General features: G+C 44.9%; 1 protein-coding gene across 1 annotated transcript; it reads right to left on the bottom strand.

Moving 5' to 3' along the window:
- PANX1 (pannexin 1) lies at nucleotides 1-27,959 on the bottom strand. Its single transcript, XM_037378200.1, has 5 exons — nucleotides 27,568-27,959; nucleotides 17,428-17,567; nucleotides 6,116-6,339; nucleotides 4,412-5,082; nucleotides 1-2,326 (listed from the first exon to the last, which is right to left on the bottom strand). The coding sequence occupies exons 1-5, from the start codon at nucleotides 27,746-27,748 to the stop codon at nucleotides 2,241-2,243; spliced, it is 1,302 nt and encodes a 433-aa protein (XP_037234097.1). The 5' UTR covers nucleotides 27,749-27,959; the 3' UTR covers nucleotides 1-2,240.

The following is a 27,959-nucleotide window of genomic DNA, read 5'->3' as shown; positions in this document are numbered from 1 at the left end:
TAACTAAGAAGAATTGATACATATTTTATTGAGCACATTAGATGACAATGAGAGATTCACTGCAGCAAGTCATATTTTTAAATACGAAAGGGGAATTAGTAAAAAGTTAGGTTCATAGCCAACAGGAAACACGAATATGTTGCTTTCAGGAGCTTCAAGTTTTCAAGACAGAACTCTACTTAAATCAAACAGCTCAAACACATCCACATCACAAAACCTTAGTATTGCACTATAGCTCCTTGTTCAAAACACACAATGCACAAAGTGCATCTGCATTAACCACGTATAAAGAACCATCAGCAACGCATCAGCACAGACAGAGCAATGTAGGAAAGGTCAGAGGGGCTGTAGGTTTGCTGGGAGAAATACGGCAGCACTGGACCACCAGTATCCAACACAAGCTGTTTCTGACTGGTAATGCAACAGCCATTAGGACTGCAGCTGTGCTACTGTCCTACGCTGAGGTAGCATAATACTATGGCTTTTAAAACTTTCTTTGAAATAAGGTTTTTCTTAGCTGAAAGCCATGTAATAACTGAAGAGTTCTTGTAATACTAGCCCAAGGTATAGCATGGCAGCACTTTGGGAGCCACTTGTTTAACAACAGCTGCCAAATTCAAGTAAGCGCACTACCTCTCTGAATGCAGCACATAAACAGTTCTGTGCAGAGATGGTAACACCAATTACTTCTTTTCCCCCTCATCCTCAGCCACATGGAGAAGGCTAACAGTTGAGAACACAACAGCATGTTGTTCTGTTTTTCCATGAGCCAGAAAATGGAAGTCCTACCTAGCTATAAAAGAGGTCCTACTTTGTCTATAAAGACAACTTGGAAGAGGTGACAGGCAAAACATTTCAATTACATGGACAGTACAGAAAAACAAGTGAGCATGTAACATTTGTGAAAGAGACACGCTGCTATTGTGGTGCTAACCCCCCCACCCCCCCCCACCTCACCTTGTATCTAAAATTCAAGACAAAGGACATTTTAATGTTCATTGAAGGTAGAGGTCCTGGGTAGGGGGAATCACATCAAAGCTGAATGCTACTTTGCCAAAACAGTCGAATAACAAACCAGGACAGTTTTCCAATTTAAAAATGCTCCCCCTTCTTTTGTCTGTTCAGCATCTTACCTTGAATTAAAATTAAGTCACAGTGTGTGTGTGTAGAACAAACCTTCCTTGTATTTACATCTACCTCACTTCGGCTATCTGGTGCTTAGCTCTGCTGAGGCACTCAGGTGCTACTGTAATACAAATAAGACTGTCTTCTCAAGTGGAATTTGGAAAACAGCACAACTAATATTGTGATTGATACTACAAACACATTGAAACAAATTCCACATACAAACATTACAAAACAACTTGTACAAACCATTACAAAATTCACTGATTTTCAATCCAAACTCCAAGGTGGGTTTGTTAGTCACTAAACCAAAATAACTGAGAAATAGAAATTAAACTAACATTTAACTTACATATCATTACATTTTGTAGAAAAAAAACCCTGTTAAGACATTATTAATTTATGAATGCATAGAAAAATCTAAATCCCTAACATTTATAGTACCCCCTTACAGTAAGCCTGTTTGTAGTTTCGTTTCTATCAGTGCCAAGTAATTAATCTCAGACATCAATGCTGAGATGGCTAACCAAGACATCTCAGGCTGAACAGAGCAATCTCTGTTTTTCCTGTGAAGACACAGTCAATATCAGTGGCCAGCCACCACCTGGTACAGATTAACCAGACTCATAAAAAACCAACCAACCAAACAAAAAACCCCAAAAAACCAAAAAACCCCCACCTTTTCCAGGGCCTCACTTAAACCCCAGAACTGAGAGGACCACTCTCAGCAGAGCAACACTTCAGAATGCAACGTGGCCATCTCTTCTTGTTACCTACAGGGTTGTGTTTCCCATCCCTGTACCGCAGAGCACTAGCTCTTTGCTGCTGGCAGCTTCAATTGCATTCAATGTATGTCACTTTATACTCATGGTAGAAATCTTTTGTTCTTGTTGTTCCTTGTGTGTGTTTTTGTTTTAATAAATAATGAAAGTCTACCACACGCTTTTTCAGGTACATGATTGCTGATTATTATACACAGGTAGTCTGTAAACCGGTTTGGCCTCTGAGGAATTAAGACAGTTGCATTCAGAGCAGCACCTTGTGTTGAGCGCAGCAAAGGTGGAGGAGAAGCACTCCTGCAGTACCAAGCTCCTGCCTGCTGCGGTGGGGACGCATCAGCATGAAGAATCTGTAAGTCTCTGGCGAAGTTTTTTATCTTCTCTCAGACTCACGCTGCCACCTGCATCATGGTCTGTCAAAACTAAAGAGAAAGTAAACCTTTAGAAGTGAAAGGGCCATCAAACCACTTGACACGTTCTGGTCTGAAGAGGAACTGCCACCAAGCCAGTGCTGCCAGGCTGGCTGTCCTGCACTGGGCTGGAGCTGCCGAGCAGCCTCCAGCTGTCCCCGCGCAGCCTGGATGTGGCACCCAGCGGCAGGATGCCCCGCAGCCTCTCCTGCCCTTGTGGTCCAGAATCAGCACCTACCACTGGTCTGTTAACACCGTCACTAATTAAAACATACTGATGCCACAAGTGACGGAAGACAAGGCAATGAGCCACAAGCAGGCGAAGCTTTGCTGGTGGGTGGTGAGGTCTGCAGCGGCACCCCGGCAGAAGGAGTGGGCTGCACCAGCCGGAGCTGGGCACAAAATGCAGCTTCTTTCTGCAACGCATTTTAACGAGAGCTTCAAGCATGAGTTTGTCCTGCTCCGGAGGATGACAAGTCTTTGAAGTGGTTTTGTGAGAAGAAAACAGTCTCATAAGTTCTGCTTTCAGATGAAAATGAGTCAGATTTTCTATTAGCTTTCTCAGCTTCTGGAGCAGAGACCTCCAACTTAGGCTTTTAAATTCTCCTATCAAAACCCACCCACCTGTCATTTCAAAACCGGACACATTTAAAAGGAAAGTTATTTTCTGTCAGTATTACTCCAAACTGCTGTACTAGAGCTGGCTGCCAGAACTGCTTCTTCAAATTTGAAAATAATTCTACTTGTTTGTTCTGAGTTCCCCTTTTACATAAATTGGCTTCTCATCCAAACCTCAGCCTACCAGGACTACCTGACCGAAGCACAGAGGAACAGTTACCCTCTGTGTGCTGCTGCTTCTTTTTTATTAAGCACAGGGCATGGCCTTCTGAAGAGAAAGTAAGTGTTTTTTCCTGCCTTTGAAACAGTTGTTTAACTTGCCCTCAGCATTGTGCTCCCCTACCCAGGTCAGCTGCTTAACGTTTTGCAGCATCTTCACTTCCATGAGTGAAGGACTTTGTGAAGTGATAGCCCACAGAATCTGGTCTACTTCATTCAGGGGATGCAGCCACTTGCGTCCTGCTGCTTCTGTGGGGATGGCTACAACAGTGGCCACGCTCACATCAAATAGGAAGAAAGCTCTTCCATCCCTTTATGCCCCTCCCTGGATACTTGGCCTATCTTCTCTAATTCTGCACTTGAAGAGGGAATTGGAATCACATTTAAGATATGCCACATTTTTTAGCACAGGATCTAAGATTATATATATCTCTCATGTAACAGCGATTGCTCAGAGCTGTCTGAGCAGAGATGTCTAGGAACTGGTGGGAATATTCAGAGAACAGCTGTACCAATCCCGATCGACTCAGACCATTCTGGCAAAAATCACTTTACAGTCAATCTTCCTTTCCATGTAAGAAGGAACAGGAGCATGTTTGCTGGCTGCAGCCCTACTTCCCTTCTTTTGCCATTTTCTGTTCCTCCAACAGCAGCATTTCTGACCATCAGACTTATTTCTACATTCATCTAAGACTACTGCCAAAGCCTGAATGAAAAGCTTAAAGCAAAAGCAGCAGTTACTATTCTTTTGAGCTAATCTCTGAAAATCAAATGTCCTGAAACCACCAGCTTTCTCACTGGAGCTTCTTCAAGCACAACCTACTGTAGACCAGTCTAGTGCTCTTCTACCATGCAGGTGGGTTTGAGGAGTTCACGTTCAGACAGCTGAAGCCTCTTGCTGCTCTAGCAGAGAGGTCAGCAAGGACCATCAACTTAACAGGCACTTCAGCGTCTAGCCTGTGCCGCTGACTTGCAGCACCACAATCTTCTGGCACATACATGAAGTTATAGCAGTTATACTGCAGACAACAGAGCAAGGTCCAAGCAGGTCTGTTTGCTTGTAGAATATATGAAAATGTTTTGGTATACACATGGATGGAATACACATCTAGATGAAACCTGCTTTCTTTTGTATGAATGGATTTCTGGTTTAATGGATTTCTTATTCATTTCTCTATACAGGCAGGTTTGGGTGTAGCGTTTTTTGTGGTGGTTTTTTTTCTTTGATTTTTCTTTTAAAGAAAGAGCAGGTCACCTTACCTTGTAGCTCTGTTGCATTTCTTTCCAGCTCTTCTGCAGTTGTTTCTTCAGGCTTCTCCAACACAGCTGTTCCTGGCTTCCCATCTATGGTATCTGTCTTAATAGTACCAAGGTTTACCAAAAGTTGCATGACATCAAACTTTTCAGAAACTGCAATGTTCTCCAGCACTTTGAGGCATTTAAATGATTTAAGTTCACTCACATTTTCCTCAAGAAAGAGGAGGTAAAGGCTTAAGTCATCAAAACACTTTGACTTCAGTTTCAGAACATCGAAAGTTGGCAGGATTTCATACACTTTGAGAATACTCAGATTCCACCTCCATGGAACAAACATTGCATACACTACCAGTGGCATCACTAGTAGATAGACTATCAGGTTAATATAGCTGAGTACCTTGAAGACACCAACAGCAATAAGCTTGCATTGAACCACTTCTGGAACAGTTGTGTCATTTTTTAAGATCCCGGTTTTGATAGTGCAGAGAAACTCATCACTCAAAGAGGAGAGGCTAATGTAGTAGCTCAGGTAGAGGCATGCAATGAAAATAATTACTAGCGTGAGTACACGGCAGATAATGTATTTAATTATTAAGCATTTGGAATTCTTCTTTGTCTTCAGGTACTGCTCCACAATTGGGTATTTAAAGTGGCTTTCAGATATTTCCCACAAACTGAAAGAGAGAGAAAAAAACCCAACAAATCACATAGATCAGATGCTGCAGCATTCACCTACCCCAAATTTCAAAGAAATCAGTACTCTAAAATAGACACGAGATTGGAATCCCTCTTATTAGGGTAAATCAAGGGTAGTTTTATTGAAGTCAACAGAAAAACAACAGAACAGCAGATAAAGGAAGAATATTGACACTAATACAGAAAAGCCACTGAAGAGACAAAAGACCTGAAACTCTGGAAAATGGAAAAAAAGTATAGCTCTCACAGTGAAAAAATATTTTTGTTCTTTTCCAATATGAAGCAGGTATAGTAAGCAAATCCATGAGGAAAAGCAGACTTCCCAAGCACTTGTTCAACAATAGCACACTGGAAGCTTCTTACTTGTCAGGCCCTAACTCCACATTTTAAAGAACTGACCTAAGTCCCCATTGCATTGCTTGCAATCACTGCCTCACATGCAAAGAGAAACAGGTTCCCTGACCTAGGATGAAGCAGAAACTGGATCTGGTTAGAACCATGCACCAATCTGATCAGAGAGGGGAGTTTTGCTTTTTTGGGGTTTGGTGTTTGAGGAGGTTTTTTTATTGTTTTGTTGGTTTTTTTTCTTTAAACAGAAGCTTTGCATACCTAGATCTGAAACGACAGGAGATGACAAGTAACAGACTTTGCTCACAGCGTGCAAGTGACTGTCAAGAACATTGAGAACTGAGGACTGCAGCCATCCCCATTTTCTTATGCTGTGGTGGGTAAAACTAATTCACACCTACTACAACTGAAGAAATCATGACAGCTTAGGTACTTAGTGATCTGAAGAGCTCATCATGAGTTTTCTTTGAAAAAAGAAAGTTATAAGTTCCAGCTCCAAGTGCCCACAATAATGATTTCAGGTATCTTCTTTATTTTCAACCAAATTTAAAAAGACCAGGTCACCATTCAAACCTTTGCAATGAATTTCTAAGACAGTGCAGGTTTCACATCTCTTAAGAACTTAAGGAAAAGACCAAAGAAAGCCAAGCCCAAACATCTTACCTCTGTGTCAAGTTCTCATTAACAGCTGGAACCAAGTCGGTAGGGTCCCTGGGGTCCCCACCGCGAATGCTATTAGCAGCTTTGATTGCCCTGTTATAGGCTTTGTCAAGTTCTTCCATAATAAATTTCAGGTCTGAAGAAAGGTGAGGTGCTGCGGTGAAGCGCCAGAACAAACATGGTAGATACAGCAGGATAGCAACGAGCAGAAGGATGTATGGAAAGAACTGAAGGGAGAAAAAAAAAATCTGATTAGGCTCCACCTTTATATAAAATAAGTCAGCCATCACCCCTAAAAGTCTATTAAATTCCTTATAATTTTATTTAAATGCTTTTAGTAAAACCCACTTCTGTGGTTATCGGGATATGCAGGGAAGCAAAATATCTTTTCAGACGGCTCCAGTGACCTTGCTGCTGCTTAGAGCTTTGCTAAAAATAAAAAAAAAAAAAAAGGGGTGGGGGTGGGGAGCGGCAGAATAAAGTTACCATGATCCTGATAATATTTTCATTGCATATTCAGAACTGCACTGTTGGAATTGAAATCGAGAGAGGCAGCATTAACCTGGGAAACAACAAATTGCAAAGGCAACCAAAGCAGCTATCAGAGAGGCTGGAAGAAGAGGATAGTGTCACATAACTCTCCCTCCCAGATGTGTCACTACTGTTAATAGCAACTAAAATGCTCCAACCACCAGCAAAATCTCTCCTGCTCTCCATTAGCTGTCAGGAGGTTAATGAATAGACCCTTTATAGTGCTGCATCTGTCTGCAAACACACAAAATCTGTTCAGAGTGCATGACATACAGTAACTGTGAAAGATGTAAGTGTGGCTGTAAAAATTAAGGGTATTTAAATATTTTTAGATAACTCCTAAATGGAAACCAACACAAGGCATCAGATTGGTCTGATGCTAAAGCAGCGCTAAGAAGTCAGCCCCTACACAGTCCCTATTGCTTAGGGAAAGGGCTGAAGCAGTTATAAAGTACAACAGCTTGAAGTCTTTCTGTCCTCCTAGTCACCAACAAGTAGAGCTTCTTCGCCATGAGATTTAATTTCTAATTCCCTCCAGCTGCTGGAAAGATGGTATTTTCTACCTACTGTGACATTATATTCAAGGTGTACATTCAGAGATAATATTACCTTTACAGAGACATGATGTAAGACCTAGTTAGGCAAGCAGTTAACAACATGTACTGCAGATTTGGATAATCTTTAATTCATTACATTCCACTTTTGCTAGTAATCACACTTAAATCAAACCAATCCCTAAGGAGTTTTAAATTAGCTGTGGTGAACAAATCTGAAACAGATTTAAGGCATCTTAAGTGTTACAGCCACGCACACATGCACATTCATTGAAAAAGCCAACAGAGAATTTGAGAGGAAACTTGAACTGAAGTTATTAATCAGCGCAAGTGGAACAGCTCGACTTAGATTTGTAGATTTAACAAGATTAGAATTTGGAACTAATACTAATATGTCAACTTATGTCTGCATTAATCAAGAGAGAGTAAAGTTTTGTCCGCACAAAAGAAAAAAATTGATGTTATTGAGTATTTTACCTGGAAAAGCTACTTCTAATATCACCTACCATTAAAGCAAAAGCCTATGTTTTTATTAATACTATGAATGCATACAATATATTAGCACATAAATAAAAAATGACTTCTTAAAATAACTGCATCAGCAACTGGAGACCATAATACAAACCATCATTCTGGATGCGCACGTTCTCTACACAGCAGTAAGGCTGGAGATTTGTAACAAACAGGAAGACAAAGCCACGAAAAGCACTAAATAGCCACAGAAAACTGAGGATACTGTACCAAAGGTCAGATTTTCCTTGCACCCTTCTTATGAATTCATAATGTCACTCTTTCTGCTCAATAGCTACGTAACTGAACTTGGCCCAAATTGCTACTTCAGTCTTGAGAAGGAAAACTTCAGGAGAGGCTTACCCTTAAAACTGAAATGGAAACCCTGCAGGGATGGGCTAACCCAGTGCCAAGATTGTTTCAAAACCCTAGTGAAGTTAGCAAAGCAGAGTTGACTGTAATTATACTGTACATCCCACTGGAGGTAGCTCTTCCTCAGAAGTATGGAACAAGCATCAACCCTTTACTGCTTATCATAGCTGTGGTCTGTCCCCTCTCCGCCGCAGGGGCTTGCCCTCACAGGATGGAGGGACCTAGGGGATTCCTTCTGACATCCTGGAATTGCTATAGACTGCTAATCTGCCCAGTACTCACACGGAATCCATACTATTTTCTGCACCGCTAAACCACACTCACTGAATGGATTGCCTACAGTCACCATCAGGAATTTCGTCCGTCCAGAGCTCTGACCTATGCCAGCAGCCAAGACAGCCCTTGGGTGTGGGTGCTGCTCTTCAATCATGTCCTTACTGGCGGTCGCCTCTCAGCAATACTTTCTGCACCCGTGGCAGGACCCCTCTCCTATCCCCAGCAGCCCCTATAACTGCACAGAGCTCCGCCCTCACTACTGCCTCCCTCCCCTCTTTTTACAAAGCAGATAACCTCAGGTCACCTGCTTTTTTCCAGGTTTGTCCTTTCTGATTCATTTGTAAAGTTCTGCCATGTCCGGCATGCTTTTGTAGACATCTCACCAACTCAAAGGCAACAGCTCAAGAATCTGCCCTTCATATTTATCGCTGTGGACGATGCCACCAGGTGTCACAGGTCTAAGTCCTGGATGCCTTTGGTCTAGCCAAAGCTTTATGGTTTCATGTCCAGGCTCTTTCAGGCCTCTGGATTCTGTATTATGTAGAAACAGAAATGATCCATCTACGAACACAGCTTAACCTTATCTAAGCTCCTCTAAGCTACTGCAACACCTTTTCCATAGGCCTTGGCAAATGCCAGCTTGTCCAAGATTGCTGCAAAGCTTGTTTGACTTCACTTACTCCTGTGTCACATACCTCTTAGCACCCTTCCATTGGTGCCAGGTGGCGAAAGAAACAACAAAGAAATGTCTGATTTAGTAAGGAGTGTCCAAAGCTTCTTACATTGGTTTATACCACTTGGCTTTACTACTTGCACACGGGAAATTTTACAGGCATCAGATGATTTATGAATTCCCTTTCTGATGTTCAAACTGGAAAAGCCACCAGCAGTATTTGATTAATCCTTGAGATCTCTTTACCCCGAGGCCTACAAGACATGTGGCAAGAGGCAAGATTAGTTGACACACTGAAGTCACAGCCCCAAACCTTCACTGTCCCAGTCCCCACCTCTTCCTTTATACCTAGAAAAAGACTCTGTGGGCACGTTCTGCACTTGTGTAGTACATTGGTATCAGCCCTGTTGCTCTGCCCCAGACCTGCTCCAATCCCCACCACCTCCTCTGCCTCATTACAGACTCCTGTCTTACAAAAAACAGCTTCTGCCATCTTCCCTTGTACCTCCTCCTCTCCCAACTCCTTCACCACTGCCACTTCACCTAGAAGCATCACACCACTGGGACAAAGGCACATCTGTCATGTGTTTACTGGGCTTCCCCACACCAGGCTCTCATCACTCGCAAAGCTGTAGCTTATGGCAGCATGACAAAACACTATGCAGCTCTTTTCTGAATGATCTCGGAACCAGAGCAGCAGCGTGACCATCAGTCCAGCTCTTTTTGTTTGGAGACAAAAGCCTGTATTTGTCAGCCCTTCCACAGCACTTAATGAACGACTCCATCCTTCTCGGATTCTGGCTTTTTTAAAAATGAAAGATATGCTTGTTCTATTTGTTAACAGTAGGCTTACATAATAGCTAATTGTTTTGAACCATTAAATTTAAGGCCTTGAACCAACAAGCAGAAGTGAAAATGCAAAGTCATCTGGCACAAATCCTAGGTTTCAGAGCAACAGACTCGGATTACCCGGCTCATCTGACCACATTTAACAGTCACACATAATGACTTCCCATTTTAAGAAGAGGACTCCATGGCATTCGTAAGCAGATGTTCACGTGCCATACGCTTTTCTTTTATGGTTTATGTATTTACTTCTAAGGCACCGAACACACAAAGAGGAAATGCTACTTCAGTCGTGGATAGTTTGTAGCATTTATGTTAAATGGGAAGTGTCACCAACCTCAAGAACTGTACGGTCAAAGATACACCAAAGAAAGATACTGGCCTAAAAGTAAAACTCAGGTTTTCCTTTGCTGTCTAGTTATCAAGTTCCTTTTCAACAACAAGTTCACAATGCTGGATGTCAGATGGTATGGGACTGCATAACTGAAGAAAAGTCCTCTGAAAGCGGTTACATTGGAATGGACAGAATACCTTATGGTTCAAAATGCTCCTTTCTGAACCTTGTTAGTGAAAATGTGTGGAGGGCTACAACATTGTGCTTCAACCTGGATGCCCTGAGTCTTCATTTCCACCCAGCTGCAAGGAGGAAAGGACAGGCAAAAGTCCATCGAGTTTGGCACTCAAAAACAGAGTAGCAGAGCTTCAGCTAGGCTAATCCAAGTTGCTGGAAGGTACTAGCTATAGGTACTGTGCAATTAATACTCAGCATGAGACAGACAAAACAAGTAGTGCATGCACCAGGGACTCAAACTAGAGTCCCCTTTAAGTTTTCTGCTAATTATCGGTGAGTTCCTGAAAGCTAAAGATGATGGAATCAGGTTCACCTGCCCTGCTTGTCCCTTAGTCTGATGGCACGCTGGGTGGGACAGCAAGCTCCCGAGGAAGCAGAGCACTAGGAAGCCAAGAAGACAACTGTCCCTTGTTCTGTACTGCTGCAGTTCATTTCCCTTGACAGACCTGTGAGCTCTGTATACATTACAGGCTATGTACCCTTACTCCTCCTGAAAGCTGAGAGTACATCACACCTGAGCAGGATGCATCTGACAGTTCAGCACCAGAGACCGCCAAAGCCCATGTTAACTGGTACTGATGTGGCACTGATGTGGCCATGCCTGAGTAGGAATCTGTGCAGAGAAAGATTCCTCCCTCCAGGCTAAAGACGTGTGTGCTCAGCATCACTACTCCGCAACAAGTAACCCAAATTGGAACTGCAAAACTAGTCTCTCTCTCTCTCATGGCCATACTCTGAGAGTAACACATCCCACAGGGCAGTCAAAGACAAAAAGAGCACCAGATCTGACACTGGCTTTTGGTAGCCTGTGGCACAACACTCCACCAAGCCCTGCAACAGGCAACACATGATCTTTCATGCATGGGTAAAGACAAAGTGTTTGAGTAATCTGGTTTGCACATAGGACACTGGAATCCCCCAAACTATCTTTTAAAGATGCATTAGCATCACACTCTCCTGAAGATGAAAGGAAAAACCAGACTAAAACACAAAATAGTCTATTATATAGACTATTTTATTCAATGCAGATATTTATAGACTATTCAACAGACTTTATATAGTCTACTCTACAGACTACTGGGACCTTGACAGGCTGGAGAGGTCAGCTCATGTGAACCTCATGAAGTACAACAATGCCAAGTGCAAGGTCTTGCATGTGGGTTGGGGCAACCCCAAGCACAAATACAGGTTGGGCAGAGAATGGGTTGAGAGCAGCCTTGACGAGACAAACTCGGTGGGGCTGATAGGCAAGAAGCTCAGCGTGACCCGACAATGTGTGCTTGCAGCCCAGAAAGCCAACTGCATCCTGAGCTGCATCAAAAGAAGCATGGCCAGGAGATTGAGAGAGGTGATTCTCCCCCTCTACTCCGCTCTTGTGAGACCCCATTTGCAGCGCTGCGTTCAGCTCTGGAAGCCCCAGTGTAAGAAGGACATGGACCTCTTGGAGCAAGTCCACAGGAGGAGCCCACGAAGATGATCAGAGGGCTGGAGCACCTCTCCTATGAAGCCAGGCTGAGGGAGCTGGGGTTATTCAACCTGGAGAAAAGAAGATGCTGGAAACACCTTATAGCAGCCTGCCAGTACCTAAAGGGGGCCTACAGGAAAGCTGGAGAGGGACTTCTTACAAGGGCATGTAGTGATAGGATGGGGAGTAATGTTTTAAGCAAGAGGGTAGATTTAGATTAGATATTAGGAAGAAATTCTGTACTGTGAGTATGATGAGGTAGGCACAGGTTGCCCAGAGGTGTTGTGGATGCCCTGGAAGTGTTCAACACCAAGTTGAATGGAGTTTTTAGCAACCTGGTTAGTGGAAGTTGTCTCTGCCCATGGCAGGGGGGTTGGAACTAAATGATCTTTAAGTCCTTTCCCACCCACACCATTCTATGATATAACATCTCCAGCTTCAACTGTGCTAAGATACAGTAAACACACAGCAAATAATTTAAAAGGGCATTTAAAAAACTTCTTCATCAGTTCAAATATGCTTTTATCATCCGAAGAAAATACAGCCACCAAGCGTGGTGTGACCCAAAAGGCATTTTCAAGGACGTCATCTACAGAAAACTTGCCAAGGTCTGGATAGATATCTGGCAGAAGATGAGAACCACTTTAGTGGCACTTAGAAAGCAACAGTTTTCTAATTCTACTGCATCTTCTCTCCTTTTTCCCCCCCGGTCAAACATTACTAAAGCATTACTAAAGCATTCTGACTTCTACTATACCCAACAGTGATCAAAAAGTAACTTTAACTACAATAGCACAAAGCTGTTAAACTGCACAGGTCTGGATTACAGCCTCAAGAAAATTCATTGGCATAAGTACTCAACAAAGAAGAAGCACTGAAGTGTCTTCACTCACTTGAGATGAAAATTTTTCTCATTAAAATGTAAGATCATGGTAACGCACCTGCTTCTTCAGTTCCAAATTTCTATTTACCACCAGGAAGAGCCTAAGCAAAGGCACCAGCCCCCAGACAGGCTAATGACAGCGATGGCATGTTTCCAGAAACAAAGGTATTAAGCTCCCTCTGGATATGACGCTATCCCTGCTTGAGTAGATGGGAGATGTTCCATTGGTGTTCAGGGCTGAAACTTGAGCTACAAATGACTCATCATTCTGGTTGAGAAACTATCCTGCCTGCAGACCTGCAAGTGAATCTCAAACCATACATGACCTTTTTTACCTGACCTGTGACTTAATTCCTGTTTCGATACAGCTTAAAAACTGTATTTCTCTGGTTTCAGTTGTTAAGATGAAGGTGACTGAAGTAACTCTAACACTATGCTCTCAAACAATGGTTTACAAATCCATCTGCATCCAGGTTTCCTTGCTCTGAAAGCGCTTAATCCCTCTGGGCGGGGCTTTATAGGTGAAACACGAGGGGAGTCCTCAGTCAGCTAAGAAGTTATACAAACAGGGGATAAAGAGAACCAGGTTACAATCACGACTGTAATCATATTAACAAAATAATAAAGAACCTTGGGATTATTTTGTGTATTTACAGACAAGCAATTCAAAGAACAACCCACAGGTCCACAGTAAATCTTACTTCTGCTACAAAAAGGGAGTATTTTCAATGAGATAAGCTTCACTCTGTGCATACAAAGACTTCAGACCCGCTCTTTGTATGCAATGCTTTGAGCGGGTCCCACGGCACTTGTCCTGCACTTTTACAAAGACCTGAGCCAGACAACTGAACTCTCCTGGCTGTGCCACGTGTGAAAACCTCTTCTTTCTGCTGTCAGTCAGATGAACTGTTTGCCTGCGTTTCACAGTGGTATGAACCCCCTTCCTCTGAGGAACCATCTACTCCCTTTACCTCTGCTTTGCTTACCTTTGTCTTCCTCCTTGATTCTTCCCAATTAATAATAGACTAGAAAATAATTTTTAAAATCCCCAGAAGCTTCTTGATCATAGGCACCTCCATGCCAGCAATCTAGATTTCAGGGCTATAGAGATGTCATCACTCAATGTCCAACTGCCCCTCAGCTTGCTTGCTATCATGTCTGGTGGGTATCAACAGCCAGTAAAGGTGATACTCACTGTTCTCCTGCATGTGTCCGTATATGTTTTTCTGTGCGCTACAGATTAAAAAAGCTTCACAGTGTAATTGCCTTCTCCACCAGTCTGCAAGGAATGCCCTCTCACACTGGCCAAAAGCTTGTTTCTATTCCAGTTTAGGATCAAGCTAAGTTTTATCAAAATAAGTTGTCAGGTGGAACACTCGTCTTCAGAGCCAGAAAGCAAATAGAGGGAGCAAATACATGACTCTTCCACCGCAGATCACCACTGTCTGTCTCTCTTTACCACTCATCTTTAGAAACCGGTATCTCCATTCTGACACTTCAGACATATTCCCTCAAGAAATCTTTTGAGGAAATTAAACCTGAATGGAAAACCCCAGAAGAAAAGAGACAACAGAAGAGTGAAGCCCAACCAGACTAAGTTTCATCAAGGACAAACCCGAAGATGAGTCTTGTCAGAGGACTCAACCGTAGAATAATTTTGTCAGCTTTTTCACTGATGAAGAGAGGAAATCTTAGCGTTAATCTAAGAATATATGCAGGACATACCATAGTCTCTTCTTTCCATTTATCTATCTGCAGACAGTTTGTTTCTTGAATTGTGAGTACAGAACTCATTTTGCTTTTGGCTAAGGGTTATCCAGTGTGAAGAGCTATTCCAGGATCACTGGAAATTTCAGAACTCCTGTTCTCCAAGCAAAGAGGTCCTGGGCACCCTCTAGAAATGCACGGAACTCTAGAGTCAGGGAGCCCAGAAAGTTGCACTATGCTCCTCCACTCCAAAACAAGTTTCCAAACTGATAAATCCAAGTGTTGGGAGAGATCTCCTGGAGCAGAAACTACAGCAGGTAAAGGTGCCCAAGCTGTGGTGACTGCCCAAAATTGAAACGTATATTTTACTGAATGAAAAACTAAAAACTCCAACTCAAACTTGTACTCAGCTTTTCTGTAATGCAACCTGGTTTTGATAATCCTTCAGAGCAACTAGATGCCTAGAACAAAAGCAGGGCAAGCTGCTGCAGGTTGGCTTCTTCACCAAAGAGCTACACTGTCCTGCTCCCTCTGTACACCACACCAAGCACTGTCCTAGGATGCAAACCTTTGACAGCACTTCTGACAGAGCACAAAGAGTGTGCCATAAGGAAATCCACCTGTTTCAATCAGGAACTGGGCCCTACAACCTCATCCCTCCCAAACTGTAATATAATGCCTCCTTCAGCATTTTTTACAGTCTTACAGCATGCCAATACAGTGAGATGCTAAGTGAGCCAGGGTATTAGAAAGAAACTGAGATGCTTTGCAAATAAAAGCACTGCTGCCCAGAAAGCAGAAAAAAAGTTTTAAGTGTTGTCTTAAGAAAAACTAGGCCTAATGATCCCTGCTACCCCTCTGTGTGCATCCCTGCCCTTGCACTGTGGAGCCAAGGCTCTTCCCACCTGGGCTTAGGAAGGCCCTCTTTTCTCATTAACATCACTGTGCTCCCACAAAGGTTCCACTCTGCCTGTTTTAAAAACGGTTATCTAACCAAAATCTGCAGAGCAATGCACCTGTACGTACCTCACAGCACAAGGTCAGGGGGGACAACCCAAACCCTGTTTTCCTGCTGAAGTGACCAGCCCCCACGACAAGCCAGCCAGCAGTGCAGCCAGCAGCTGCTGGCCCTGGATGCAAACAACAGCCAAACATTTCAGACACCACAGCAGAAACCAAAGGTCAGTGTTAATAGCTGTAACGCTCCTACTCCCCTGGAAACTTGTAAAGTGTGGAAGTTGATGAACAAATGGTAGAAGGATATTAACACTGGCCTCCAAACAGCTTCTCCTGCTCCCAGTGCCCAGCTCAGAAGGGTAGGTGGCTAAGCATGGATTGAGGAGGTTAAGGCACCCAGCCTCTGTTACCGCATCCGATTCAGCTTTTCAGGTGTACTGCTTGCACCCAGTCTGCAGGGTTATTTACAAGGAAATGTCACATACCCTTAATTTATCATGGAGGAACTGTGGGAAGAAGGGCCCTGCACCAATTCCTGAGACAGCACTATTCAGCAAGTTAACATGGGTTGCATCATAAATGTATGACTACTTAAGCTATTAGTTAACAGCTGGAAAATAGGAGACTTGCAGCGATCAGCAGGTGACTAAGGCATAAAATTCAACATAAAGAAATAGGGTAACAAGAACTCATTCCTTCAAGAGAAAGGGGCAACAACGTATCCAGGCTTGCAGGTGGAGTTTCCACCCATGCAAGGTGCCTGCATTGCAAGACGTCCCAGCAGCTTCAGCTGGCCTCTGTAGAAGGCCTGGCTGAAGTGGAACAGCAAGTGAGCAAGGAAGAGTTTTTGCTAGAAACCAACAAGTCTGGCTTTAATATTCATGAAACGCAAGACTGTCAGGTCAAGATTATGAGTGGAGCTAGCTGGAGAAGGCAGTAGTAAACCCTTACAGCTAGGGATTTGAGTCAGCAAACAAATCAGAGACAGCCCTGAATAGTCTTTCAGAGGAGATACCACCAGCTGACTGGATAATAAAAGCTGAGGTACAGGATACACCAGCAAAACCCAGAAATACGGGTGCTGCAGGTCCCTGACCTGAGCTCCCTCTAACACCAGGTTCTCCGCTCCCAGGTGCAAGGGAGGTTATTTGCTGGGGCAAGTAATAAAGGGGCTGGGGAGGGCAGCACACAGCACCCCAAATCTGCAGAGTCCTCACAGCATTTCTTACTTTGGCATCAGTACTGCCCGAGCAGGGCGATGCTGCCTCGTGAGCTCAGTCAGCTCCAGGCATTGGTACGGCATTTACTCAGTTTGTAACTCCTTGCAAAACCTGGTTAACTGCTTTAAGCCAGCTCAAGTATCTTAGTATCTACTGCAGTTTTTACCCCTAAAATAAGTCTCTTACTGTGCATTCAGTATGACACTGCTTTACCTGGAGCAGTGAAAGCATGGTTTGCAAGGGAACAGCCCTGAGGAAGCACAGAAGAGCACACTGAAGACAGAGGTTAAACTTGTTGGTACAAGGGATGTATTTAATCTCTCCCAAAATGCCTATCTTCCCTGAGTTCCTCTCCATGCACAATTGGCCAAGTGTAACAGAATAAAAATACAAAATGTTTTTACTACTCTGTTTTCCCAAGCTTTTGACACAAGCATTAGGGCAGTTGTTGTATCCTGTATCCTGGTTTTTAAATAGTTTCTGGCTAAAGCCAGGTAAAGCACTCGGCTCTGGGGCCACACAGCAACATTAACATTACTCTTGTGTCAGATAACTGGTGACCCTTTAGTTAAAAACAGAAAATACCTTTTCTAGTACTACCTTCTTTGGAAGTAAGGGAAAGAAAACATTCTAAAAATAAAGTCAAGTCAAAGCCAAGGACTACAGCACAGAAGAGAAGCAAGGAAAGTGAGGCAAAGACAGGTTTCCAAGTGGGGACAACTTTTCCAGGAGAAGGAGATCTGTACATACTTTATGCAGCCACAGGGGAATGTTTTCTAAGTTGTTCTGGGATGGTTGCCTCTGTTGCACAGCTGCCCAGCAGTAGGAGTCCACGTAAGCAGCTTGTCGCCAGGTGAAGGAGCTGGGTGCAAAACAGCTTATCTGAGCACCTGGGAAAACAAAGCTAAAGTCATCACATCCTCAGAAGATTAAAAAAAATAATAATAGATCAAGTTTAGGAAGAAAAGCTCACACTCAAGATTTCATGGTATCCAAAGCTATTAGGTTAAGTGATGGAATGAAACACAGCGGCCCTGTAGGGAGGAAAGTCACTGAGTTCCCACTGCACTCAAAGGGTTAAACTCCCACAGGGACTCTCAGATGTCTCCTAAGGGTTGAGACAGCATATTAGAAGCACCTGCCTTTCAGGCTGATTTTCTCAAGTTTTAGGGGGAAACGTGCCCTCCAAGAACTACCTCACTTGCGTTCAACACAGGTTGGCCAGAGGGGAACCAGCAGATATGACGTGTGACCAGGAAAGGCTGCTTTCCCGAGGAAATGGCTACCATCACCTACCATCATGCCGCTGCATTTCCCAAACACACAGCCTACAGCTTACACGCTTACTGAAGCAAGACCTCAAACACCATTCCTGCTGCCCGGCAGTCCTTGCAGTGATGCAAGGGCAAGTTTGGTTCAGGGTGCTGCCACTTCTTCTGCCTCTGAGACTGCACATGACTTTTGAAGGGTTTAAGTTATACATGTGAAAACAGGGATTTCCACTTGCAACTTCTGGCAGAGCAATAGTGGCCCCCAGACACCTCCAAAGGGCACAAGGTCCCTCCTCACCAGTGCAGTGACACGCTGTGCCCAAGAACAGGTGTACCACCATCATCCCCACACATTCCCAGTACCTCTCCAGCTGCTTGGGCGCTTCAAATTAAGATCAGGGCACTAACTGACAGAAGAGCAGCTATCTAGCCAGCCTCACCCTTAGGGTCAAATTCTGCTCTGACCAGATACAGTCACCAACTAAGTCTTCCCACAGCGTATCTCAACAAGGAAGAGTGGTTATTGGAAATGGAGTATCAGCGGTTCCTTGGATAAAGCTAGTAAAACAGGATGAGGGGTTCTGATTTTGCTTCTGAAGCTTTGATAGTGAAAGCAAAAAAATCCACATATTTTCAGCACTTTCATAAATGTTGAGAGAGGATGGCTGTTTCACCAAATGATTACACAAAGTGGAGATGGCTCTTCCATGAACACCCCTCTTCCAAAAGCAACTCCCAGTGCTTCCTCCAACATACCACCAGTATCAAAAGACAAACAGGGGGAAATATTGCTAGCTTTATTTTCTTAATATATTCATCAGTAAGTGCTAATGGCATTGCTGTGTGCTTTATGGGAATATATACTTCATATAAGATTGTATCATTCATTGTGCCTTTTTGCTAGTTTAGCCTTTAGAGAATAAGAACTTCTTTTGTAACAGCAGCCTTGTAACTTGCACAGCCTTTTTACAACGTAGTGTAGTCAAGAAGCATTATGAATAAAAGCCTTTCCTTATGAATCACAATTATTTCTATGGCTGTAGTATCATAAGGACATGGTTTGACGTGTCACAAGCCTCCCTTCATGGAAAACAAGTTACTGTTTATCAGATCGGAGCTCATGTGGTTTAGCAAAGTTGGCACCAGACAAACCCTTGCACTGTCCCAAAGCTTGGGGAGTTTCTGCTTTGCGATTTCCGTTAGCTGTAGAAGCTCAAGAAATAATACGCTGCAGGGGAAAAAGAAAAAAAAAGGAAAAGAAAAAAAAAGGAAAAGAAAAAAGCAGGCAATTGGAGCATCTATTCTCCACTGGATAGGGACCATTTATGCTCTGCTCTCATCACTTAACGAACCTCCTGCTGCTGACTGTGCCTGGCGTGAAGCAGCAAACAAGAGACCCTTTCAAAGGGTGTGCAATTGCAATGTTCAGAAAGATGCTTTGTCTTATTCACGTCTGCCTGAAGAGACACATTCCATGTGTTCATTCTTGTCAATGGGTGGGAAAACACTGAAAGTGATGGAGTGTTTAAATCGGTGAGGAAAAAGGCAGCCAGCCTCCTTCTCCAAAATTAGTGATGAAAAATGCAGCCAATCTCCTTCTCCAAAGAGTTACGTGCACAACTTCATACCAGAACACCTACAGTGATGCCAGGGCTGCAGCAGAGCAGTGACCCTCACTCTTCTAGTCCCCATGGTTTCAGCAGGGATGAAGGAAACCTTTAGCAACTTGACTTGGGAGCAAGTTGCTGAGCAGGTAAACCTTGACATCAAGCAGAAGCTGGGGACACCCTGGTTATTGCACTGGTTTTTAATTAACTTCCTGCAGTCTTGATTCTAAACACTTGTTACTGCAAATTACAACTTTGCGCTGACAGCAGTATTGTTAAGACTTAAACAGGATGTTTTTGTGGATCATCTACACAGAACACAGACTATTAAATGCCTCTGAAAATGGTCACAATTTTCCATCATTTTTTCCTTCCTTCTCCTCTCCAAAGGAGTAATAGCAATAAATCTATACAGATAATTAACTTTATGGTGGGTTGTTCTGGAGGAAGGGAAGACCTGTGGTTTTTATTAGAGGAGAAATCACCCAAAGGGCCAAACACCTTCCACAGATGCACTTTGCACACAAGCATGCACTGGGCTGGTTTATGAAAGGCCGATAGTCGTCTGCTGTCAAAGGAACAGCCTCCTGGGTTGGTGACAGGAAGCCATCCCCCATCCTTCGCTTTCATAAGAAGGGAAAGAAGAAAAGCAGCAGCCAAGCCCATAACAACAACAGGGAGATAAAACACACAGCAAGAAGGATGAGGAATAATAAATGACTGCATTTGTTAAGCAGTTGCCACAACAGTCTTTGCCTGAGTTATCATTACACTTGGCAACGCACTTACTTTGTAATCATTCCCTGGTACTAAAATCAACTTTGAAAGGGAGCGATGGGGGTTTCACTTACACTTTTGCAAACAAATGAGGATATAAAAATGCCACTTACTGTGGTTGCCCTAAGAAGAGACCACCCAAAAGAGCTGCAGAAACTTAAGGCAGCAACAGGTGTGCAGCCGTGCATGATAAAACGTGGCTTTTACAAGTATGCTGAGATTATCAGATGGAGCAGCTCGCTGGCAGCAGGAATTACTTGCAGGCATGCAAGTGCTGAGCGCAGAGTACAAGCCTGAATCACTGCAGCCAGCGAGCAGCAAGGCCGAGCTGTCACCCCACCCAGCTGCAGCATGTCTTCATGTGTGCTCTGCCAACAAGCCCCCAGCGATTTCCTCCGTGTCTGTACCAGGAAAACCCTTCTCTTTTTGCAACTGGCTCCTCTTCAGCTCCTACAAAGCACTGTAAAAACCAGCACGGGGCAGCCTACAGGTGGAGGTCCTGTGCCCTGGTAATACCTTTTCATCCATTTTGCCTAAGTCTTGCAAGCTCATTTGGGAAGGATGTCTCATCAGGTGCCTGAAAGAAGATGTTCCAAACCCAGCTGCAACTTCTCAGAGTTGAGATGCTAGCAGTGGGCTTACTCCAGCTCCTTTTGTCCAAATGGAGGTGGAAATTTTGCTGTTGATGCTAAATGAGCAAGATGCAAAGCACTTCTGTGATTCCCACCTTACTGGCCCTGCAGATGCTTCCCAAAAAAAGAAACTTACCTACAAAAAGAAGCTCTCAGAATTCCTAAGGAAAATCTCAGATCTGAAGGAGCCTCCATTGTTCAGTATCCAACTGCTTTTCTGGGGTGCAAGGCAGGACGAGCAAAGGGCTGAGCACCCTCTGGCTGCATCCCTCACCAGAGTGCAAAGCCAGCAAGCTGGACTGGTTTCCTCCTGAGTGGCTCATCAACCCTCGTCTGACTTAAACATCTAATTAAGAAACTACAACTAATAGAGCGTACTTCCAAGAATCAATGTTAATCATATGCTGAACTATTTTTCCTAAACCAGGATCAGGTAGGTGGTTGTGGTTGACAGGATTAAACCTTCAGTAAGCAATTATTTGGTTTCTAATACACTGCAATCACTGGAAAAAGATTTACATAAGCTTGGATGAAAACCTAGCCATTCATTACTACTATAATTTTCCACATGGCAAAATGGACTAGCCACAATACCCAAACACCTGATTTATCTAGAAAGAATTATGCACTTTAGCAGCCACTAAGGAAAAACCCACAAACAAGAAAATCAAGGCACAAGTATGCAATGTACAGACTGCCAGGCACCATCCAACACACATCCTTCACCCTAACATCAAAAAAGATTTTAAAATATGAAAAAAGATGTCCCAATGCAGGCCAAAGAAGAAGCAACTGTATGTGTGGGTGTACACGCATACATTAAGAGTGCACCAGCAGGAATAATTTTATTAGATTTATAGATGCTTCTCACAGACCGAAGTGGCAGGTTGGGTGAAACAGAATAGACACTATGTTTAAGAAGGAAGTATGGAGAGACACAAATGGGTGCCCTGGAGAGAAGCAGCTGTTCCCTGAGGTTTACTTTGGAAATGAAATAGTAGCAGAACGTAAAGCTCAGGTGATGCAGTGTTTGAGTGGGTCAGAGGAGCCAGCAAGGATCTTTCATTCCATGGAGCTGCCTGTTATCCCTCAGAGCAGTCTCAAAATCATGTAGTGGGAAAAGAGCTGGGTGTTTATCAAGCATTGTCTTTGGAGCAACAGGTTTTTTGATTTATAGGAAAAAAACCTTGTGAATGAAATTCCCATCAGGGAGATTTCAAAAAAACAAAAACCAGAAAAGCTTCTCTTTCAAAAAGTTTCCCTTCATCTGAAGGAGAAGCATCTCAAAACAGTGGCGCTGACCATCTGGCTCCACTGCCAACATTGGTGGCACCCCAAATCTCAGGCAACACCAGAGGGCCATGATGCTTTTAAAATTAATTCTGGCACCGAAAGCAGCTCACCATCATTTCTGGAGGAAATGTAAACCTGGCTCTGTAGAAGTTAAACAGAAAAAAAATATCTCCTCCCCAACAGCTGAAGATGTTCACCCAAAGACAATTTACTCTATATTAAAGTAAATGCCTTTACAAGTTTGTCCTGGCTCCCCAGGCAGGCCTGCTCCTGATGATTGTAGCTTCTGCTCTTTACTGAGTGCTCCTCATATGCCAAAAAGCAGCACAGTGTATGCTGCTGTTCTCGGGGGTCTGCACCTCCAATGAAAGATGCTCTGGAGCTCACAGTCTGTCTGGCTGCTCCAGACTGATGCCACTCACACATTCGTTGACTCAGTCCTGTCATTAATGCCTTGGGTTTCAGAGCATCCTGCAGAACTAAATGCAAGGTGTGCAAATGCCAACTATTAGCACACAGCCTGCTTCAGCAGCACTTGGAGATGTTTTTCAGGCTCTCTGCCAGCAGCTGCCATAGTAATAGTCTTTGGCCTAGTTACACCCAACTTAACATTAGCCCCCAGCTCCAACGGAAGTCACAAGATTATTTCCCAAAAGCCTCCCCAGCAACTTGTGAATGTGAAGGGAGAGGAACATCAGCAGGGAGGGCCAGAGAGGGGGCAGAGGGAGAGGAAAGGAGCCTAATTCAAGAGTTAAGCCTATTTTTTTTCTATATATTTGTTGTGATATAGTCTCACAATAGTGCTGTTTTCTCTTTTTTATCCATTAGATTCTCATGACTTGTTTAAGAAACGTGATTAACATGTACAGAGGGACACAGGCTCAGCCGGGCATGCAATAAGGGATGCTGCAGATGGTGGGCACTGCTGCCCCCATGGCATCCACAGGAGCTGTTGGGATGTGGCACCCAGCTAACACCCTTCTTCCTGTGTTTTCTGCTGGCCAAAGCACCTCAAATCCCACAGGCAGCCAACTGCGGGGATGGCAGCTAAAGCAAACAAACTGGGGAAAAAAAACTTTCCAGAAATTAGGTGGAAATTGAGCAGGGCAAGCAAGGATTGTCACCACTGGGAAAGCCCAGAGTGGTCAATGGGGACATAAACCCTGCGGTGTGTAGAGCACAGCACAAGGCTCTGCTTTGCCATGTTTGCACACCCTCCAGCATAAGATGCATCAGAGAGCATCAGTAGGAAATGAGACTTCGTTAGCGCAGCAAATGTTCATTTTGATGGATTCATACAGATGCTGTGGGTTGGTCCATAGCCAGGCACTTCCCAACCCAGCATTCTGCCACAACTGATAGGCCAGTAGCGCTAGCCAGGCCTTCATGCTTATTATACCCAAGCTTCTTAGGTGTCTTTACTCAACACATGATGGTTTCTGTGTCCTGGGAAGGTTTCCAGAGTGTTTTCTTATATTCTAAAACAAACAGAGATGCTAAGCCAAGAGGATTAATTAATACCAGCAACGTATGAGCCATGCACAACCAACACCCAAACTGAACATGCAGTAAGGAGTGCTGGTGGCCACCATGAGATTCCCTTCTTCTCCCCTTCCCAGCTCTCTCCCTCCCTGTCTCCCTTCCCAGCCATCACCACTGAAGCGAAGCCGCAGTGAACGCAGCCAGCCCACGCTGCCCGCTGCACAGCAGTGCCCCAAAGCTGCTGTATACAGAAGGTCCAACGACATCATTTGGTGACAAGCAGCCACTGGGCTTCAGCATGTACGAGAAATTCCCAATTGCCTTCATAAGGGAAAAGACACAAATAGTTGATATCAAATGGACAACTCTCACATCTGCTTTTCTTTTGGCTGCAACCCAAGCCAGCCACTGATATTTTCCCCAGAACTCGGAAACAAGCCTCTGCCAAAATTAAGCAGCTTGTTTTGATTTCCTTTCTGCTCAACTGGCTGTACCCACTTAGGGCTGCAGTATCCTGCTACAAGCAGTGCCTTGGTAATAAATATATTTATTTCAGCTACATTGTTTACAGTAAGAAAGCGTATCTCATAATATACACACACATAGAGTTTAAAAAATGGAATCTCAATCCTGGCTCAAAGCTATTCTTATTAAATACATGGTCACAGAAAAAATGACACAGATAAAATCCTCATAATTTGTGGCGCATACATTGCTGAGGGTGCCCTTATCTTCCCTCCCCCCCCCCCCCCCCCTTATAAGAGGAATGGGTGATTTAGCTATATTTTTATGGGGTTTATTACCATACTACCTGATCACCTATAGTGTATTTACCCTAAGAACTGCCAAATAACATAAGGAAATGGTATTGGGCCATAAGAAGTATAAGCATACACAACATAATCCTCACAATCATATCGTTATTTCCATTTTCAAGATCCCAGTATAAAAATACATAAAATTGTATAAAACAAGGTCTAGCTGCAAAGAGGTGCAGGATTTCAAGCAGCAAAGTCTCCCAGGACTGGTTAAGAACAGCTCAATCACAGCTAAGCACAACCAGAACCAGCTTAAAATCATCACAGACCTGCAGCTTGATCATGGGTTTCTAAAATATAACCAAGAATAAACTTAGAACAGTTCTCCTCCTGCCCCTGAAGGATGCTGAAGTGCAGTGCAGGCACTGCCTCCAGGAGTTTTGGTAGTGCTCACTGACTGAGCTGGGTGGCAGCTGGGTTTTCCATGCCTCTGGCAAAGAAATCCTCTGCGATACTCACCTGGAATCTCATTTGTTCCCTGAAACATCTATCAAAACGAGAAGTTACCCAGCAGCTTCAGAAAACCTCTGCAGCCTTCATAAATATTTTAAGTATTTTGCAGAAGTAACAGCAACCACATGTAGGAGGAAAATTGCAGTTACCTGACACTGCACTGCAACGATACAGGAAAGCAGAGCGGGAAGGGAAGGTGACAGCTTGATGTGCCAAGAGAATTTTAGGTGGGAAGAATGCAATTATCCCAACAGAAATAGGAGCAGAGCATTCATTTTTGGAAAGGATGTTTAATTTTTGTACCCAGAGGCAGAGGTATTTTCATGCACTCACACACCACTTTCACAATCCCTTCTGATTCTGAGTTGCCTTCCTTCAGACCTAAAATGCACCCTACCATTTTCTCTCAGTTTAGCACTCCTGAGCTTTTTCAAAGCACAATTACATCAGGAAGCATTTGAAACCAATCCTTGCTTTCTACGTTATCGCTGGCTGAACACTAGTGCTTGCAGAAGCAGGCATATCCAGTCCCCCAGAGCCTCTCTCTCCCCAAAAAAGTCTCAAAGGAAGCATCTCCCGTAGGCAGCCAGCCTGCTGAGCCGCAAGGACCATGCGGGAAAGAAGCAACAGCTGTAAGAGCAGCGCAGCTGATACAGTATCACTTTCTGTATGGAAACCATGTGGTGCAGTTTCACTTATGCTGGGGGCGTGACCTATTCCTCATACTTACTTTTGTATTTATTTTTCAGAGGTGCTCAGCTTTAAACCCCATGCTTTCTGCTAACAGGTTCTCAGGATTATAAGCAAAATAAAGCACATGCAAGACATAGCGTGCATTTTAATATTTCCTTTATGAATCTACTGCAGTCACAGTTTTAATCTGAATTAGTTTAATATTGAAATATGTTATATATAGCGTGTACTGAGGCCCAAATGTTTGATTAGCGAAGATGAGAACTTAAGTCTTCCAAAAGAAAGGCAGACTTTACCAAACTCTGCAATTCAACTGCATGTTGGAGGTGTACATAAGGAAGGAAAAGGAAAGAAATACTTCTGTAGAACTCATGAAAGAGACCTTGACATGCAGGCACTGTTTCAAACTGGATCCAATGGTCTTAGAGAAGCAGAAGGTAGAAGAATTAAGGGGCCCATACACGAGCTAGTATATGGAAATGCAAGCCCTCCTTTTCGTTGCTTTAAGATGAAATGTGCACCTATCAGTAGCAGATCTAAACCTAAAAGCAGCCGGTTAGACTACAGAAGTAACTGTTGTATCCATCCCATCTCTGATTGACCAGAGCTGCTACGGGGCTCAGATCTGGCCTTGGTATTCCCGGCCTGGTTGTCCTTAGCTCCACTCCACAGTTATTGCAGGCCACAGCACTTTGGGTTGAAACCGCATCTATTGCAATAGGTATGTAGCTAGATGTAAATAGTGTTTACATCTGGGGCATCTTATCTCTTAAGCAGCCCAGTATCTGATTAATGCTATTCATGAGGGATTTGAACAGATTCACCACCAATGCACAGTCTCATTCCATCTTCCACTCTCTCGGCATTCACTTGACTCAAACCTATAGATGATGTACCTCAGGTATACAATGCTGAACGGCAACAAACAGGTACACGCAGTAAATCAAAGTATTTCTGAGAGGGCAGAAGACCTATGATTCACCCCTGTCTCAAAATGGCCAGTACTGCTTATTCACCTTTAAAATCTTTATTCATATAGTGCTATTTAAACGCAGAGCAATTCTTACAAGCAAATAGCTTTTATAAGCGACCCCCCAAGTTACAAGTCCTTGTCATTTGGATTTAACAGTCTCCTCCCCATTTCAGACTCTGAAAAGCTCTGGCTAGGAGGCTGCCAGACAAGCACTTCTGGAACTTGGAGGGGGGGGGGGGGGGGGGGGGGGGGGGGGGGAAACAGATGGCAAAGTAACAAAGAACCTCGGCCTTTCTCCCGTAAGGCACAGCTTCACAGCAGAAGCTGAACTGAGCAGCCGGCAGAGCGCAGCAGAGTCGGGGGAAGCCCCCCGCCCCCCCGTCCTCGTCCCCGGAGCCGGTGGCGCAGCCCCAGCCCCAGGCGCGCCACCCGCGGCCCAGCGCAGCGCTCCGGGACCCCCTCCCTTGGCAGCTCCCCCCAGCAGTGGCAGCTCCCCCCGACAGCTGCCGAGGGCAGCGGGACCCCCCGCGGGGGGCTGCCGCCCAGCAGCTGTGAGAGGATGCCAGAACGCGGAATCCCCAAGGAGGAGGGCATGGGGAAGAGCGGGAAAGGCCGCCGCCCGGGATGCCCGGCGTACCTGGGTAAGGCTGCGGGGAGGCACCGCCCGCTGCTAGGGATGCTCGCCACGGGAGCTGCCTCCCCCCGCCCCCCCCCGCGGCCCAGGGGTGCCTTCTGCCCGGCTCCCTGCTCCTCCGCTGCCGGCTGAGCCCCGCGGAGCGCCGCCACCCCGCCCCCGCCGCGGCCGCGGCCCCGGCCCCGGGGCTCGGCACCGCCCGCCGCCCCGCCGAGCCCTTTGTCGGCCGCGGGGGGCCCGTCGGGGAGGCCGGTTACCGATGGAAACCTCCTGGGCGAAGGCGAGGGAGATGAGGAGCAGCGGCAGCCCCACGGCGATGCAGGTGACGATCTTGTCCAGCGCCAGCTCCAGCCGCAGCCCCTTGTAGCGCGTCTCGGGCGGCTCCTTCAGCAAGAAGTCGGAGAAGACGTACTCGGTGGCGATGTGCGCGATGGCCATGGCGGGCCCGGCTCGGCACGGCACGGCACAGCCGTGCACGGCCCTGCACACCTCGGCCCCGCCCGGCGCGGCTCGGCAGCGCCCCCGCAGCCCGGCCCGGCCCGGCCCCGCGCGGCTCCGCCCGGCGGGCGGGGGGGGGGCTCAGCCCGGCGCGGCCCGACCCCCCCCCCGCCTGGGGCCGAGGGGCGGCCGTGGGGCCGTGGGAGCACGC

Source organism: Falco rusticolus, chromosome 2, assembly GCF_015220075.1.
Source record: "Falco rusticolus isolate bFalRus1 chromosome 2, bFalRus1.pri, whole genome shotgun sequence".
NCBI classification, from domain to species: Eukaryota; Metazoa; Chordata; class Aves; order Falconiformes; family Falconidae; genus Falco; species Falco rusticolus.
Note: the sequence above shows the minus strand (reverse complement) of the source record. Positions and strands in the feature narration are given on the sequence as shown.